Below are 16,174 nucleotides of genomic sequence, written 5' to 3'. Positions count from 1 at the left end.
GCAGCCCCTCGGGAGGAAGTGGAGGAGCTTCCTCGAAAAGGCGCGCCAGAGGTCCCGCCCTCGCTTCCGGAATCCGTCCGGCGACGGAAGGAGAGTCGCGGTTCGGCGGCGGAGGTGCCGGGATGGAGGTATGGCGCCGGGGACGCTGGGAGTCGCAGTCCGGGGCGGGGCGGTGCGCTGCGGGCCTCTCCCCGGGAGGGAGGCCGCGGGAGGGAGAGAGCTCGGGAAACTGGCAGCCTGAGGCCTGGTCTGGAATCCCGCGCTGGGGAGAGGCCCGGTTTTATAGAAAGGTAGAGGTGTAAAAGAATTCAAATCTGCGCGTGTCTCCCCGGGAGGGAGGCCCGGGAGCGAGGCGGGGGAGGGCTGAGGAGAGACCGGGTCCACCACCTGCCCGCCCGCGCAAAGGGGCCGTGACAGGCCGGAGGCTTTGGCCTTCCTCCCCCGCGGGCCTTGCAACTTCAGGTCCTGCAGGGAAGAAAAGGGAACCTTCGAAGCACGAACCCTTCCCAGTGCGAGTGTTTGAACACTAAATATAAGAATATACATAATATATATATGTGAGAAATATATTTGTATGTCAATTCTGTGTATGTGAAAACTTCTGTCACTGCCTCTTCGCCCCCTCAGGAGGACGGACGAGTCCGGCGGAGGAAGGAAGAGGAGCTCCAGAGGAGCGGAGGGAGCCCAGCCGAGGAGCCCTGCCCGGTCCAGGGCGCAGCTCCCCCGGGAGACGGCGGGGAAAGGCCCGGAGGCTGGGGGGCTGCGGAAGGGCCGCCCCCAAAGGAGATGACCCGGAGCCAAGAGGGACCCTGTGAGAGGAGGATGCCCGAAAAGAGAGGCGGGAAGGAGGAAAAGATCAAAATACCCGGAGAAGCCAAGACGTGCCTGGAGTGCGGAGAATCCTTCAGAACAAACGAAAGTCTCCAATGTCATCAAAGAATCCACTCAGGAGAGAAACCCTATAAATGCCTGGAGTGTGGAAGGAGCTTCAGTGAGAGGGGAAGCCTTCATACACATGAAAGAATCCATTCCGGAGAGAAACCATATAAATGCTTGGAGTGCGGAAAGAGTTTCACTAGAAATGAACATCTTAAACGCCATCAAAAAATCCATACAGGAGAGAGACCTTATAACTGCCTGGAGTGTGGAAAGAGTTTCAGTCTGAAGGGAAGCCTTCATACACATCAAAGGATCCATTCAGGAGAGAAACCATATAAATGCTTGGAGTGTGGAAAGAGTTTCATTATAAATGAATATCTTAAAAGCCATCAAAGAATCCATACAGGAGAGAGGCCTTATAACTGCCTGGAGTGTGGAAAAAGTTTCAGTCTGAAGGGAAGCCTTCTTAGACATCACAGAATCCATTCAGGAGAGAGACCTTATAACTGCCTGGAGTGTGGAAAGAGCTTCAGTTGTAGGGGACACCTTTACAGACATCAAAGAATCCATTCAGGAGAAAAACCCTATAAATGCCTGGAGTGTGGAAATAGCTTCAGTCTGAAGGGAAGTCTTGATACACATCAAAGAATCCATTCAGGAGAAAAACCCTATAAATGCCTGGAGTGCGGAAGGAGCTTCAGTTGCAGCGGAAACCTTTATATACATCAAAGAATCCATTCAGGAGAAAAACCGTATAACTGCTACGAGTGTGGAAAGAGTTTCAGGCACAGGGGAAACCTTTATAAACATCAAAGACTCCATTCAGGAGAAAAACCCTATAAATGCCTGGAGTGTGGAAAGAACTTCAGTGTGAAGGGAAGCCTTCATAGACATCAAAGAATCCATTCAGGGGAGAGACCATATAATTGCTTGGAGTGTGGAAAAAGTTTCAGTTGCAGGGGAAACCTTTATATACATCAAAGAATCCATTCAGGAGAGAAACCATATAATTGCTTGGAGTGTGGAAAAACTTTCAGTTGCAGGGGAAAACTTTATATACATGAAAGAATCCATTCAGGAGAGAAACCATATAAATGCCTGGAGTGTGGAAAGAGTTTCAGTTGCAGGGGAAGCCTTTATAGACATCAAAGAATCCATTCAGGAGAGAAACCGTATAAATACCCAGAGGGCGCAAACAGTTTCAGTCACACGGAAAGCCTTTATAGACATCAAAGCATCCATTCAGGAGAGAAACCATATAAATGCCTGGAGTGTGGAAGGAGCTTCAGTCAGAGAGGACGTCTCAGTCAACATCAAAAAATTCACAGAGGAGAAAAACCATATAAATGCCTAGACTGTGGGAAGAGTTTCATTAGAAATGAACATCTCAAAAGCCATCAAAGAATCCATACAGGAGAGAAACCATATAAATGCCTGGAGTGTGGAAAGAGTTTCAGTCTCAGGGGAAACCTTTCTAGACATCAGAGAATACATTCAGGAGAAAAACCGTATAAATGTCTGGTGTGCGGAAACAATTTCAGTTACACTGAAAGCCTTTATACACATCAGAGAATCCATTCAGGAGAAAGACCTTATAACTGCCTGGAGTGTGGAAAGAGCTTCAGTCGTAGGGGACACCTTTATAGACATCAAAGAATCCAGGAGAAAAACCATCTAAGTTCCTCGACTGTGGAAAAAGTTTCAGTGAGAGTTGAACCGTTTATACACATCAAGGAATCTGTTTGGGACTAAAACCGTATAAATGTGTGGAGTGTGGAAATAGTTTCAGTGAAAGGGAAAAGCTTTATAAACATCACAGGATCCATTTTGGAGAAAAACCGTATAAATGCCTGCAGTGTGAAAAGAACTTCAGTCAGTGGGGAAATCTTTATACACATCAAAAAATCCATTCAGGAGAGAAACCATATAACTGCCTGGAGTGTAGAAAAAGCTTTAGTCAGGACATCTCAGTCAACATGAAAGAATTCACCCTGGACAAAAACCGTATAAATGTCTGGAGTGTGGAAAAAGCTTCAGTGAGAGTAGAAGCATTTATTCACATTAAAGAATCCAATCAGACGAGAAACCGTATAAATGCCTGGAGTGTGGAAGTAATTTCAGTCATAGGAGAAACCTTTATAGACATCAAACAATCCAGGAGAGAAACCATATAAATGGCTGGAGTGTGGAAAACATTTTACTAATAGTGGACATCTCAGTTAACATCATAGAATCTGCATAGGAAAGAAACCCTATAAATGCATAGAATGTGGGAAAAGCTTCAGACAGACTGAATGTTTCAGAGTTCATCAAAGAGTTCACACTGGAGAAAAACCCTATATGCCTGAAGCGTAGAAAAGGTTTCAGTCAGTTAGGACATCTCAGCCAACATCAATGAATTCACACAGTAGAAAGACCGTATAAATGTCTGGAGTGCGGAAAATCCTTCACAACAAATGTAAGCTTTAACTATCAGAGAATCCAGATAAATGCCTAGGGCGTGGAAAGAGCTTTAGCGACAGTGGACAACTTCGTTGACGTGAAAGAATTCACACTGGAGAAAAACCCTATAAATGCCTCGAGTGTGGAAAGAGCTTTACTGAGGGTTGCTCCCTCAGTCAACATCAAAGAACTCACACAGGAGAAAAGCAGTAGAAATGCCTGGACTGTGGAAGGAGTATCAGTAAGAGGGGACTCACCTTTATTGACATCAAAGAATCGGTTCAGGAGAAAAACCTTATATACACCCGGGGTGCGGAAGGAGGTTTACTGAGAGTGGACACCTCAGTCAAGATCAAAGAATTCACAAAAGAGAGAAACCCTATAAATACATGGAGCGTGGAAAGTTTCAGTGAAAAGAGTACACCTCAAAGCTCATCTGAGAATCCACACAGGAGAGAAGCACTATAGATGAATTAGAGGGTGGAAAAAACTTCAGTCAGAGGGGATCTCTCAGAAGACATCAAAGAATTTGCACAGGGGAGAAACCGTATAAATGCCTGGAGCGTGGGAAGAGCTTTACGAAGGGTTGGCACCTCAATAACATCATGAATCCACATGGGGGAGAAACCATATAAATATGTGGAATGTGTAAAGAGCTTTAGGCACAGGGTAACTCACACTCAGCATGGAAAAATGCCCACAGAAGAGAAATTATATAAATACATGGAATGTGGAAAGAGATTTAGACTTAGTGGAAATGTGAAAAAACATAAAAACAATTCTCACAGGAGAGAAAACGTGAAAGCACGGATTGTGGAAAAACATTTGGAAGGGAGATCAGTGAAGAATTCTAAGAACACAGAGAAAGCATATGGATTTTTGGAGTGTGAAATGAGATTCAGTGGGATCTAAAGTTTTACTTCATATCAAAGCATTAACATGTAAGAAAATCAGTAACTGAATTTCTACTTTAAAATAAGCGTTGGTTTTTATCAGTCATCCATTCCTGAAGGTTCCAAAGATACTTCAATTTATGTAATGTGAAACTGTTTACTATAGTTCTCACATAGAATTTTTTAAATACTCTTTGGAGTCCAATAAACATGGAAGCCAGTTTCCTAATACAGTGGTGCCTCTACTTACAAACTTAATGCGTTCCGTGACTCTGATCGCAAGTCGAGTTGGTCGCAAGTCGAAGTAAATTTTCCCATAAGGTTCAATGTAATTACTGTTAATCCATTCCAGCATCCGTGGACCACGCGTCAGGGGTGGAAAAACGGCCGCTGACCACGTGGCAGGGCGGAAAAATGGCCGCGGACCACATGTCAGGGGCGGAAAAATGGCTGCGGACCATGTGGAACGGGCGGAAAAATGGCTGCGGACCACGTGGAATGGGCGGACCACGTTGAAAATGGCCGTGGACCACGCGGCAGGGTGGAAAAACAGCCGCGGACCACGTGGAACAGGCGGAAAAATGGCCGCGGACCACATGGCACGGGCGGAAAATGGCCGCGGACCACATGGCACGGGTGGAAAATGGCCACGGATCCGATTCGTAAGTCGAGGCGAGTTCGTAAGTAGAGGTAAATTTTTGGGGCCGGAGCTGGTCGTATCTCAAAAAATTCGTAAGTAGGGGCGTTTGTAAGTAGAGGTACCACTATATATTAATTTCATCCCAAACTCCCACGCATTATATTTTACGTTTGCTAAAAGTTGTTCCTGCTGCTTTCCCAAAATTGGATATTCCAATGTTGTTGAGCAGGGCAAAGTGGTTTGCTAGACTAGTGATCGGTGTTAGGAGAAACAAACACAGACGGTCCGTCGGTTTTCCTCATGTGTACCCTAGTTACAAATAACAGTCGAGCGACTTACATCAGGCAAGAACTCAATAGCAGATACAGTTCAACAGCAACGTAGTCATAGCAGAGAGAGAGAGAGCAAAAACTTGCTAGGCTCTCTTTTATACTACTTATAGCCAATCAGTTTGGGTTAGCTGTGCCTAAGCTTCTTATTGTTCACACCTGTGAGTGAGTGAGCCAATTGGACTCTGTTTTAGCATCAAAATTTATTTCCCTGACACCCCTCCAATTTTGTGCTGAAAAGTGCATTTTGTGTAAACCAAGCTGCATTTCGAGGTGACAGTGTTTTTGTATACTTGACGGTTTGGTCATAATATCTGCTAGGTTGTCTTCTGAAGGTCAGTATTTTAATTTAATTATATTGTTTTTGATAGCTTCTCTTACGTTACAGTATTTGATATCAATATGTTTGCTTCTACTCTTCATTGTTTCTCCTGTTCCCATATGAATACATGTTGTGTTGTCTTTGAATACTGTTACAGGTTTTTGTATTGTAATATTTCCATCTTTTAATAACCGTTCAAGTCACTTTGGAACACAACTCTGATAGAGCTCTAAACTCTGCTTCGGATGTGGATAACGCTACTGAGGTCTGTTTCCTAGATTTCCAACCGATTGGTACATTTGCAAACAATATAATAAACCCTGAAATTGATTTTCTATCCTGTATATCATTTGCCCAATCACTATCTACAAAACACTTGAAGTCCAAGTCATTTGATGGCTGTAAGTATCAGCCTAATTCCATTGTCTTTTTTAAATAACGAAAACGTCGTTTAATGCCTAGCCGATGCTTCTGTGTCGGTTTTGCAGTGCAGCGACTTAAGATGCTAACAGCACTGGCTATATCTGGCCTTGACCACTGAGTTAAGTATAGAAGACTCCCTATGGTTGCCTGAAACAATTCTTGATTACAAGTTGAGTCATTTTCGAAATGCTGATACTCTGTTGACATGGGAGTTTGTACACCTTTACGGTCTTGCATGTTATATCTCATTAACAATTGTTCAATTTTCTTTCTTTGAGTTAACACGTACCCTCCATTTTGTGCTTTTCCTATTTCTACTCCTACATAATTTTTTATCTCGCCTAGACTCTTTAACTGGAACGTTTTACTTAGTTGCGGTGCAAATGCATCTATCTGAGCTTGATCCTTTGCTATGAAACATACATCATCTACTAATATTAACAAGAGAAATTTTTCACCTGCACGTTCTCGTGTATACAAGCATGGATCGGCTAAACTGTTTTTGAATTGCAGTCTTTTCCAAACAGTATCTAAACATTGGTTCCAATTTCTGGCTGATTGTTTAAGACCATCTATAGCCTTGTTTACTTTATATACTGTGTCTGGCTGTTTACTTTCATATCCAGGTGCTTGTGTCATATAAATGTCCTCCTTTAATTTAGCATTCAAATATGCGGTATCTATATCCAAATGATGTACTTTGTAGTCTTGTACTGCTGCCAGGGTTAATGCCAGCCTTATTGTTTCACTTCTCACTGTGGGAGCAAACACCCCATCATAATGCAGATTTTTTAGTTGTGTAAACCCTTGAGCTACTAATCTTGCTTTATATTGTATATCATTGTTCAGTAGAATTTTCTTTTTATATGCCCATCTGCAGCCAATTACCTTACTTTTTTTTAGTAACCACATAGGAGTAAATACTTTATGTTTTTTCGTAGATAAGATTGCTCTGTCCATCACCTCTTCCCATTTTTGCTGTTCTATTCATGGCAAATCTATGCTCTAGTAAACTTCTTTGTTGCACAGACATGTCATGAGAGTTTCTCTAGACGAACGGGGTAAACCTTACACCCAGCAGGGCTGCCCTGCCCTGCCCTTGCCTTGCCTGCTTTGGGGCCCCTGGCTTCACACGAAACTTGCCTGCTTCTGTGGTGCCCCACTTTCCTCCAGGAAGAGCCTGGCGGCAACCCTTTCTGGACCAGACAAGGCGATGGAAGAACAGAAGCTTCCGTGAGCTGCAGCTGAGAGGAAAGGCAAGGGGGCGGCTCAGCAGAAGTAGGATTGCCTGTCCGCTGTATCACCTTCCTTTCCCCCCCATCAGCCCCATTTAAATCTCACTTTCTTTCAGCCCCTCCATGCATCCGATGAAGAGAGCTGCGGCTGCCTTTTAATGAAACGGGTCGCTCCAGAAAGTGCACAGGCCCTGGTCAGTGGTGGAAGTGCACAGTGTAGCCCATTTGCACCACAGACCGCAGTGGGGTAGCTCCGAGAGGGTAGCCCCCTCCCCTTGCAGCTATGCGGGACTGTGCGAAACCTCCAGGGCCAAAGATCGCAAGCCAAACTAGAATAGTAATGACGATTACCCTGTGGCCAGGGTAAACTAGGGAGATACGACCGGCTGCAGACACGCTCAGAGGCGCCAGGAGCACAAAAGGGAGGTTCTGGTGCAGTGCAGGGGTAACAGAGGGGGCGCCTCGAAAAGCCTCTGGCTCACTTGGGTGTGTGAAAGGACAAGAGGTCAACAAGGTGCAAGATAAGTCCAGAAAAGGAAAAGGGCCTTCAGCCGGAGGGCTTGGGCTGCAGTGCTGCTTACAAAAGGAGCGAATCGGGAGGGACCAAGAAGCTTCGGGATCCAGACTTCATCCAGCACTCCCGACTCTGGCCAGTGTTAGCTGTAGGGGGTGTGGCGAGTATGGAGTGGGTGTGAGGCACATAAATTTGCCTTGCACTAATAAATTCTCAGTTATTGAAAGAACCTTTCTGGGTGAATGGTGAATGCCAGGGTTGTGGTTGCACCGAAATTCAGGAGCCCGCTGAGAGAGAGTGCATGCTTTCCCATCCATTCACCCACCACGTTCCCGGACTGAGCATCGTTCCTCTCTCAGTCACCCTCTGCTCTTTGGCAGGCAAAAGCCGAGGGCTCTTGAGAGTCAGATGGGCTGGGGGCGGCGGCTGGTTTTTGTGTCCCTACAGTCAGTGAATGAAGTATGTACGTTTATCAGCAGGACACAGGAAGGTTTGTCAGATGCGAGTGCACAGAACGTTTGGCTGGGTTAACAGAGGTCTGTGAGTCGGTCCAGGATGAGGGGCAAATGGAAGGCCTTGCTGGCCAGGAGGGAAAGCTGCAGAAAACAATTGATGCAGCGGCTGCGACCGTGTCTGGCTCTCCCAGTTCTCCCCACCTCCTGGCCTGCCCTCCGCCCGGCCCCTCGCTTCTGCGTTTTGCCCAGACACAGCACGCTGTCAGAAACCTTGCAAATATTATCCACTGTGCCCAGCTTGCTCGCTTCGGTTCTGCCATTGCCGGAAGGGGGGGCGGGAGGAGAGAAACAGGAGAACAAGAGAGACAGATGCCGTGTTGTCTGTTCTCAGGATTGCCAGGGTGGTACCAGCGTGAGACCAGGAGCAAGCAGGAAGCAGGACTGTGGGCTGGGAAGGGGGAGTAAAAGGAAAGGGGCCTGAAGAAAAAGATTGGTGCGTGCGGGATTTTTAGTTTCAGCAATGCTTTTGCGACTATACGCTGCTGCTTAATAAATAAATGAACTGTACTTTGAACTCACTGGGGCTCCAGGAAAGCATCTTTATTGGGAATGGGGCAGTGCCGGTTCTCACACACGCAGTCTTTCAGCACCTGCAGAAGTTCTAGTCTTCAAGGAAGATTTCAAAAGCCAAATGGAGCCCTGAAGGAGAGCGCTCCTGGAGAAGGTAACGTGTTGAATTGCCTCTGTTGTACACAGTCTGCCTGATGGTGTACGTTGGAGTCAAACTCTCTGGAAATCCTTTGTAACCTTTTCCACCTGGCGAGCATCAAGAACTGTCTTTCAGAGGTCCTCAGAAACCTTTGTTCAAGCCATGACACACTGGCGCATATCGGTGTTGTGAAGACCGGCCTTTGATAGCGAATACCCTGAATTCTGTTCTTTAAATAAGGCAGGGCCTCCCACACCCGCACCGGACTATCATCCCATCGATTGAAACGCCTGACTCTGATTCCCCCTTCAAGTGAACTAAGAATCCCAGAGGTTCACACGCTTTTGCACACACAAGTACGTAGCTTTAGATCCTTTTCCTCAGTGAATAAATGAATAATGTTTTTAACCCATTTTGGATTCTCATCTCATTTTAGGACGCGTGTGGAGAACAGATCAGGTTTTAGGTCGTCGTCATGCAGAAATATTGAACAGCCAAAGGGTTCACAAGCTTTTAAGCGCCGCTGTAATTCCCCAGCACAAATTCCAGATCTGAATCTCTGGCACAAAAATCGCTGAACTGGTGCTGCTGATCAGGTCACTGTCGTTCATTTCCAGAAATGCGCAAAGCGTCCATCGCACAAAAACCCGTCAGTCACCCTCCCTCAATCTACTATCCAGCAATGGATTTTTGGCCACCTTTTTATGACAGGTGATGTTGACCCTCAATGGTGATAAGAATTCACTGTCTGCCGCCACTTCCCTGACCAGGTGCTGTTACTTGGGTGCTGTGCCAGGCATCTTTCCTCAGCTGGCCCTGCTCCCCGCTCTCCATCCATCAGCCCCTCTCTCAAGGCATCCCCAGAGTTCAGGAGAGTCCTGTGGTTTTCAAGTACTCCGTGGACCGTCTTGACCCTTCTGCCAGCCAAGGCTCCCGGGCTGTGTGTCAGCGTCCCGCCAAAGGGCAGTGGGGCCGCTTCCTCCATTGCAGCTCTTCTCCGCCCCCCATGCGCGGTGACGTCTGAGCGAGGCAGCCCTTGTCTAAGCCTCCGGCTGCTGCGGAGGTATTTCCTCGTGCGGGCTGAGCTGGGGTGACGGTCCTGGAAAGGCCGCTCTGCTAGTGGTGACGCTGGCATGCTGCGGCCCCTATACGCTGCCTTGGGAATACCACCCCGCCCCTCGCGGCCGTCCCACCCAGGCTTTGGGTTAGGGGATGGTGGGGGAAGGCTGGGAAGCCTCCCCCGGTGGGCGTGGAGCCCCATCCTGCGTGAGTGTACTCCCAAGGAAACTGGGGAAATTTGTTTGGGGAATAAGTCCAGTTTGGCCCAGTGGGATTTACCTAGACGTACTTACCTTGACGTACTAAGGACAGGGCTGCAAATCGATACCTTATGCTATCAAAGCTTGGGAGGGGGGAGTATCCTGTGTTCTGCTTTTTCGTTCAAATTATTCACGTTCCCAGGGTCCAAAAAAGCCTGTTACAACAGCTATTGCCGCTTTAGTCCCCCTTTCCAATTTGAGTTTTCTGAATATGATTTCTATAAAGTACTTTCCACAATTCTTGATGAAGGGCTGAATAAGAGTTTAGCACTGACCTGGTTTTAGAAGGATATACTTTTCAATGGTTTTCTTATATGCAATAGAAAGAAAAATTTAAAACTGATAAAAAAGAATTTGGATTTGAACAGAATAAATCGACATTCGAAATCCAATTCTGCGAAACAGATGAACATTTAATAGCAAAAATGTACAAATTATTGTTGAGAGAAGAAATGGTTGAAGAACAAGTTAAAGAATGCATGATTAAATGGGAAAAAATATTGGCCATATTATACATATGCAGCATTGGGAAAATATGTGGTCGAAAGAATTAAAATTTATTTTATGTTATAACTTGAAAGAAAATTTCTATAAAATGATGTATCGATGGTATATGACACCACAAAGACTATCAAAGATGTATGGGACGATTTCCAACATTTGTTGGAAGTGTAACCAAGAAGAGGGGTCGTTTTACCATATGTGGTGGACATGTGAAATTGCAAAGAAATTTTGGACTCAATACAAACGTTGATGCAGAGCTTGCTACAAATACAGATTCCATTAAACCAGAACTATTTCTGTTGGGGATAATGGAGTTTCAAATAGGAAAACATCTTATTAGAATTGTTCAATACATGATTACCGCAGCAAGACTTCTTTATGCACGATTTTGGAAAACCAGATACTACCAACAATACAAGAATGGTTGTTAAAACTGATGGATATGGCAGAAAATGATAAACTGACTTGCTTATTAAAAGAAAACTCAAACAACTATTATCTGTAAGAATGGAAACCACTGATGGACTATTTGCAAAATGCAGGTGGGGTGAAGCTTACATGGGGATTTGAAGATTAGATTATAAATGTAACGAGATATGTTTAGACAAGGAATTATTCCTATTTAATGTATTAAAAACTAGCACTTATGATAGCCTTATTATTTCTAAGACCAGAGACAGATTGGAAGTTATCTATTTTTCATATCTTTTCTTCTTCTACTTTATCTCACTTTTTCTTTTCCTTTGCTTTATATTTTGTATTTCAAATTTTCCTTTTCATTTCTAACTTTTAAATACGTATCTTTAAAATCTCAAAATATTATTAAAAAAAAGGGGTTAGCACTGACTTGGCATATCTGAAAAAAGAGATTTCTGCAAATAATTGGGGGTGATGCCACTGGGGGACTTTGGTTGGCCAGGAGAACCTGGGTGGGAATATGAAAACAGGAGGCTTTCCAAGAAAACAGCCTAGGCCCACCCGGAAGCCAGGTGGGTTTCAGTCCGGGCACAGTAGGGAGGCAGCACTGACCGTGCCTGTGGATGACCAGGGGTACAGCCGGGAGGGGGGAGGTTGAACCATCCAGGCCTGGAGATCGCAAGGGAACTGTGGGATCAAAACGCAGGACACAAATGCAGAATAATGAAGGCTTCACTGCAGTGTTTATTGAGCAGTACGTACTGGAGGGGGACCCCACCAGAGGTTAGTGGGAGGCACTCCCCTGCAGGCAAAGTGGATGCTCTGATATTTGTGCAGGTCTACAAGGAGGGCAAGGGAAAAAGAAGGTATACACATACATGTTCATATGGTGACGCAGGCATACCTAAATAAGCAATAGTTCTCAAGTTACTCTCTGCCCCTCTGTTATCTGCTAGTAAAACAATAGTGTCACAGAGAAGAAGAAAGAAATTAGTTCAAGGTGCCAAAGGCCAGGAAGAAGGCATCCTCCCTCAGGGCAGATGCCCAGGTTGCTGTGGGAAGGTTTGTGATAAGGAGTTTACAACCGGCCTGGTTCACATCAGCTTCAAGGATGCTTCCACATGCCTTTATGTTTCAAGCTTATTAAGGCGATCCCATTGAAATGAGCCCTCTAAGAACTTGTCTTTTCACCCCAAGATTAAACCAAAGATATATTTTTCTTACAGAACGATAATTTTATTAGGCGGCTCCAATCTTTATAATCTGAAGCTGTCTCAGCCTTTTATAATAATATTTATTTTTTGTACTTACTGTACGTTTCTAAAATTGTTTTTATTGTTGTTTTGTATGCTGCCCAGAGTCACGTTATGTGAGATGGGCAGCCATATAAATATGATCGGTCGATCAATCAATCAATCAATCAATCAATCAATCAATCAATCTCCTGGACTTGCTGTCAGGAGCAGGAAACACAATTTTACGGCCCTTCTTCTCCTTTCTCTGTGGCTGGTTCCAGTCAGTGATGGTGAGAGGAAAGAAGTCAAGCCCGATGCCCCTGATTTATGGATTGGCTCGTGGCTCAATATTCTCATTTCTTCTCTTAACCCCTGTATGAGCCTGCTAGGTCATCTGGCCGGCCGCCATCTTTGCTCGCCGAGGGGGCGGACGCGGATTGGCTGCTCGGCGGCGATTGGCGGGACGACTCTCGGGACGCCCCTCGGGAGGAAGCGGAGGAGCTTCCTCGGAAAAGGCGCGCCGGGAGGTCCCGCCCCCGCTTCCGGAATCCGTCCGGCGAGGGAAGGAGCGTCGCGGTTCGGCGGCGGAGGTGCCCGGATGCAGGTAGGGCGCCGGGGATGCTGGGAGTCGCAGTCCCGGGCGGCGCTGCGGTGCGCTGCGGGCCCCTCCCCGGGAGGGAGGCCGCGGGAGGGAGAGAGCGGGGAAGCCGGCAGCCCGAGGCCTGGTCTGGAGGCCCGCGCTGGGGAGAGGCCGGGTCCGCCGCCTGCAGCCCAGCGCCTGGCCTCCTCACGCTTAGTGGGAAGGGCCTCCAAGGATGAAGCAGGATTCCAAGATCATGAATACCAGTCGAAGTGCTTCAGTACTAAACATAAGTGAGAAATATATTTGTATGTAAATTCTGGGTATCTAAAATCATCTATCACGGCCTTGCTTTTTTTTGCCCCCTCAGGAGGACGGACGAGTCCAGCCGAGGAAGGAAGAGGAGCCCCGGAGGAGCGGAGGGAGCCCAGCCGAGGAGCCCTGCCCGGTCCAGGGCGCAGCTCCCCCGGGAGACGGCGGGGAAAGGTGCGGGGGCTGCGGGGCTGCGGAAGGGCCGCCCCCAATAGGAGCCGATCCGGAGCCGAGGGGGACCCCATGACAGGAGCGTGCCTGGAAAGAGAGGCGGGAAGGAGGAAAAGGTCAACATGCCCGGAGAAGCCAAGACGTGCCTGGAGTGCGGAGAATCCTTCGGAACAAGCGGAAGTCTCCAACGTCATCAAAGAATCCACTCGCGAGAGAAACCCTATGAATGCCCGGAGTGCGGAAAGAGTTTCAGTTGCAGGAGAAGCTGTTATAGACATTAAAAAATCCATTCAGGAGAGAAACCATATAAGTGCCTGGAGTGTGGAAAAAGTTTTACTGATAGTGGAGCTCTCAGTCAACATCTAAGAATTCACACAGGAGAGAACCCGTATAAATGCCTGGAGTGTGGAAAGTGTTTCATTAGAAATGGACATCTTAAAAGCCATCAAAGAATCCATACAGGAGAGAGGCCTTATAACTGCCTGGAGTGTGGAAATAGTTTCAGTCGTAAGGGAAACCTTTATACACATCAAAGAATCCATTCAGAAGAAAAACCCTATAAATGCCTGGAGTGTGGAAAGAGTTTCAAAGAAAGGGAAACCCTTTATACACATCAAAGAATCCATTCAGGAGAAAAGCCATATAATTGCTTGGAGTGTGGAAAAAGTTTCAGTTGCAGGGGACACCTTTATACACGTCAACGAATCCATTCAGGAGAAAAACCGTATAAATGCCTGGAGTGCGGAAAAAGCTTTACTCAGTGTGGATCCCTCCGTCAACATCAAAGAATTCCCACTGGAGAAAAACTACTTAAATGTCTGGAGTGTGGAAAGAGTTACAGTCATAGGGGAAGCCTTTATATACATCAAAGAATCCATACAGGAGAGAAACCATATAAATGCCTGGTGTGTGGAAAAAGCTTCATTACAAATCAACATCTTGAAAGACATCAAAGAATCCATTTAGGAGAGAAACCCTATAAATGCCTGGAGTGTGGAAAGAATTTCAGTCTCAGGGGAAACCTTTATACACATCAAAGACTCCGTTCAGGAGAGAAACCATATAAGTTTCTGGAGAGTGGAAGAAGCTTCAGTGAGAGTGGAAGCCTTTATTCACATCAAAGCATCCGTTCAGGAGGGAAACTCTATAAACGCCTGGAGTGTGGAAAAGGTTTTACTAATAGTGGACATCTCAGTCAGCATCATAGAATCCACACAGGAAAGAAACCCTATAAATGCATCGAATGTGGGAAAAGCTTGAGACAGACTGAACATCTCAAAATACGTCAAAGAGTTCACACCAGAAAAAACCTTAAAAATGCCTGGAGTGTGGAAAGAGCTTTGTTGATTGTGGAGGTCTCGAAAACCATCAAAGACTTCACAGAGGAGAGAAATTCTGTCCATGCAGGGAGTGTGGAAAAAGGTTTGTTGATTATGGATATCTCAATGAACATCATAGAATCCACACAGGAGAAAAACTATATAAATGTCTGGAATGTGAAAAGAGCTTTTATCACAACACGGAAAAATACACACAGCAGAGAAGTTACATAGATGAATGAGTTTGGAAAGAGATTTAGAATTAATGAAAATCTGAGGAAACAAAAACAATTCTCACAGGAGAGAAAACAAATGAACGCGTGGATTGTTGAAAAACCTTCATTCCGAAGGGAAAAGAACATGAAAGAAATTAATGAAATAATTAACACAGGAGAGGAAACATAAGATGTTTAGAGTAGGAACTGAGATTCAGTGGGAGCTGTAGTTTTACTTTGTATCAAAGAATTAACATGTAGGAAAATAATGACTGAATTTCTACTTTGAACCAAGGTTTGGTTTGATTAATTATCCATTCCTGAAGGGGCCAAAGATACTTTAAGTCATAACATAAAGATCTCATATAGAATTTTTTAAAATGCTGTTCGAGGAGTTCGATCTACATGGAAGCGGATTTTCTAATATATTAATTTCATCCTGAAGTCCTAAGAATTTCAGGTAGTCCTCGCTTAATGACCACAACTTTCCATCATTAAGCAAAGCAATTGTTTGGTGAAAGATCACATGGCCACACACCACTTAGCAACGAGAGTTCTGGTAGTCTAGCTTGCGGTCGTTACATGAGGACATCACACTTTTCTTGCCTTGTGCAAACTGCCAGCTCTGTCCCCATGCCTCCTCCCTATCCAGGCCCAGCAAGATCCCTGCTCCACCACCCTGCAGCGCTTGCCTCTGCTTCAACCCCCCCCACCTATTTCCCCCCAATCTCTGCCCTTTTGGCCGCCTTGCACTCTGCTGCCACCTGCACCTGCCTCCCCGTCCCCAGTCGACCTTTGCTGCTGTTGTCTTTGTGCTGATGGCTCAGGATTCAGGAGCAAGGCAAGGCCCTGGAACATCCATGTCTGCTGAAGGGAGCTCACTGGGCCTGGCCAGGGAGGAGGCAGGGTGGTGGCTCCCGGGTGAAAGTGGCGGCATCAGCGCCGTTCAAGGCCTTGTGAGGCTCACAAAGGCCTCATAAGAGAAGGCCTTGGGAAGCCTCCGCAAGGCCTTGCACAGCGCCAAGAGCCGCCAGCTTCTCTGGGGGAGCCACCACGACCTGGCACCTCTGTCGGCTCCCTCCTGCTGCCTCATCCCTGATCCCTGGTCTCCCTGATCCCATTGATTTCCCACAGTTGGATATTCGTTTCTTATTCTACACGTCATATAGATTTCCAGTATGAACCTTCTTTCAGTTTCATATCAAATTGGATGGTTTCTTTTACTTCAAATATGGTATCTCTTAAGCATCCCAGTGTTTAG

General features: G+C 46.0%; 2 protein-coding genes across 2 annotated transcripts; both read left to right on the top strand.

The window, feature by feature from the left end:
• The first annotated feature begins 11 nt into the window (after positions 1-11).
• On the top strand, positions 12-14,133 carry LOC148214891 (uncharacterized). The gene is given in 4 exon segments (XM_088147190.1): positions 12-128; positions 628-2,286; positions 2,288-12,920; positions 13,267-14,133. Coding segments are annotated over 3 exon segments (1,935 nt in total). The 5' UTR covers positions 12-122; the 3' UTR covers positions 2,558-12,920; positions 13,267-14,133.
• LOC107326793 (uncharacterized) lies at positions 12,693-15,286 on the top strand. The gene is given in 3 exon segments (XM_088147178.1): positions 12,693-12,920; positions 13,267-13,422; positions 13,424-15,286. Coding segments are annotated over 3 exon segments (1,893 nt in total). The 3' UTR covers positions 14,933-15,286.
• Positions 15,287-16,174: the final 888 nt, after the last annotated feature.

The sequence above is a fragment of the Python bivittatus genome, unplaced genomic scaffold (assembly GCF_059951505.1).
Source record: "Python bivittatus isolate LINGU-HERP-01145 unplaced genomic scaffold, Pbiv_v1 ctg000160_np1212, whole genome shotgun sequence".
Classification (NCBI taxonomy): Eukaryota; Metazoa; Chordata; class Lepidosauria; order Squamata; family Pythonidae; genus Python; species Python bivittatus.
This window is presented reverse-complemented; position numbering and strand designations above follow the sequence as displayed.